At 40.3% G+C, this 2,353-nt stretch overlaps 1 protein-coding gene across 4 annotated transcripts in view; it reads right to left on the reverse strand.

The window, feature by feature from the left end:
* The window catches only part of LOC107623425 (peptidyl-prolyl cis-trans isomerase CYP40), a 3,841-nt gene extending 3,146 nt beyond the window's left edge, over nt 1-695 (reverse strand). For all 4 annotated transcript variants that reach the window (XR_001616460.2, XM_021112919.1, XM_021112920.1 and 1 more), the window contains exon 1: nt 293-695. Coding sequence is in view for 3 of the 4 variants with exons in the window: in XM_021112919.1 (XP_020968578.1) it covers nt 293-463 (171 nt within the window). In the remaining variant the exon portion in view is untranslated. The remainder of the gene's footprint in view (nt 1-292) is intronic.

Consider the following 2,353-nt stretch of genomic DNA (forward strand, 5'->3'; position numbering starts at 1 on the left):
CCCCATAAAGTTGGCATATTTTAGCATTCTTCAACAAATTTGGTAGTGAGTTAAAGAATAATAGAGATAATATAGTATGCTCATGCTCTAGTTCCCAAAAAGATACTACTTTGGATTGAGAACACAGTAACACACTGAAAGAAGAATAAACACAAAGTAGAAGGAATCCTTTTCCCAAGAATAAAAGTGAGCGAATGACGAAAAGGTATATCGAGAAGCAAAAAGAGGAGTGATAATAAAGTGGACATAACCGTCTTTTCAGAGAAGGAATTGAATTGATAGAAGGAGGAACCTTGAAATGGAGGGGGACTCCGGTGTTGGGAGCAATGCCCTTATCGCCGGTGCAGAGAGCTCTGAAATTCTCAGCAGTTTTGGGAACGACGTCGTTGAAGAGCTCAACCACTATCCTTCCTTCAAGCTCTTCACCTATGCTTACGTCCAAGAAGCACCTTCTTCTTCCCATCTCTCTCTCTCTCTCTCTCTCTCTCAAAAGTCTTCTTCTCTTTCTTTCTGAGTTTTTCAAAACCAATCGGGGTGTGTGTGAAAAGGAATTGAAAATTGAATAATGAATGCATTGAAGATGCTTAGGAAATCACCACTTAACATTATTATTTGGAATTTGGATTCACCCCATTCCCCCTCCCTCCTATGTTCCTAAACATGGTTGGTCACTAGGTTTGGTAGCCTTTGTCTTATTTTAGATATTATTAGACTTAAATGTTTTCACTCTGTTCACGACTAGTAGATTTTAGTATTCAGTTTTATTTTTTAGTACAGAAATTCAACTACTCAGATTTGTCCAGGATTTGGGCAAGTATCTTGGAGTTACCCTTAGCCATTCTAGAGTGACTCGTTCAGCTTTCAATAGTGTCCTGAATAAGATTCGGAGTAGGCTAGCAAGCTGGAAAGGGAGTTTACTCAATCGGGCTGGTAGACTCTGCTTGGTTAATTCTGTTGCCGCTGCTATTCCCACGTACCAGATGCAGGTCTCTATTTTTCCCAAAGGAATCATTAGTAAATTGGAGTCTATGATGAGGAATTTTCTTTGGAAAAGACAAGTTGATGGAAGAGGATTGAATCTTGTTAGTCGGAAGGTACTGGTTACTCTAAAAAAATATGGAGGTTTGGGGATTAGAGATCCTTATTGTGTAAATATTGCTCTTCTTGGGAAGCTAGTTTGGACTTTTTTCCAGCAGCCAAACAAGCTATGGGTCCAATTATTGGATGCCAAATACCGATCATCTCTATATGACTGTTTTAGTTATCCTAAGAACAAGGACTCTCCCATTTGGAGGTGTCTTTGCAAGGCTTGGAAAGTATTGAAGGATGGGTTTGCTTGGTGTATTGGAGATTTATTCCGATGAAACTTGGCCTCCGGAAAAAGTCATTTGTTTGGCATTAACTTCAGAAAAGGAGCTTAGAAATATTTTTGAATTACAATGTATGTCCATTCCCTCTACTCTAAATGGTTTTTGGAATCCCCCATCCATTGGTACTTTTAAGATTAATTGTGATGCTAGTTATTTTGGTTCGGGTGATAGTGTTGGTTTTGCTTGTGTTATTAGAGATTGTAATGGGAGCTGGCAAAGGGGGTGTTTGGGAATGATTGAGAGTAATAGTATTCTTCAAGGAGAATTGTTTGCTATTTGGAGAGGACATCTCTTAGCTTGGGATGTGGGTCAACGAGATGTTATTTGTGAGACGGATTGTGTGGAAGCATTTAATCTTGTTACTCAAGATGGTTTTGGGTTTATTGATCCACTGGTGCTCAAAATAAGAGATATCATTGGTGCACGAATTGCGAATCACACTTTTCACAACACGTACCACTAACCAGCAAGTGCACTGGGTCGTCCAAGTAATACCTTACGTGAGTAAGGGTCGAATCCCACGGAGATTGTTGGTTTGAAGCAATCTATGGTTATCTTGTAAATCTTAGTCAGGAAGTCAATTATGTTTATCAATTGAATTGTGAGTAACCAGTAGAGCATAAATTAAAAATTACTTGTTGTGCAGTAATGGAGAATATGTTGGAGTTTTGGAGATGCTTTGTCTTCTGAATCTCTGCTTTCCTCTGTCTTCTTGTTCACGCACGCACGTCCCCCTATGGCAAGCCGTGTGTTGGTGGATCACCGTTGTCAATGGCTACCTTCCGTCCTCCCAGTGAAAACTACGCTCACGCGCTCTGTCACAGCACGGCTAATCACCGGTTGGTTCTCGATCCAGTTGGAATAGGATTTACTATCCTTTTGCATCTGTCACTAACACCCAGCCTTCAGGAGTTTGAAGCTCGTCACAGCCATTCAATCATTGAATCCTACTCGGAATACCACAGACAAGGTTTAGACTTTCC

Source organism: Arachis ipaensis, chromosome B10, assembly GCF_000816755.2.
Source record: "Arachis ipaensis cultivar K30076 chromosome B10, Araip1.1, whole genome shotgun sequence".
Classification (NCBI taxonomy): domain Eukaryota; kingdom Viridiplantae; phylum Streptophyta; class Magnoliopsida; order Fabales; family Fabaceae; genus Arachis; species Arachis ipaensis.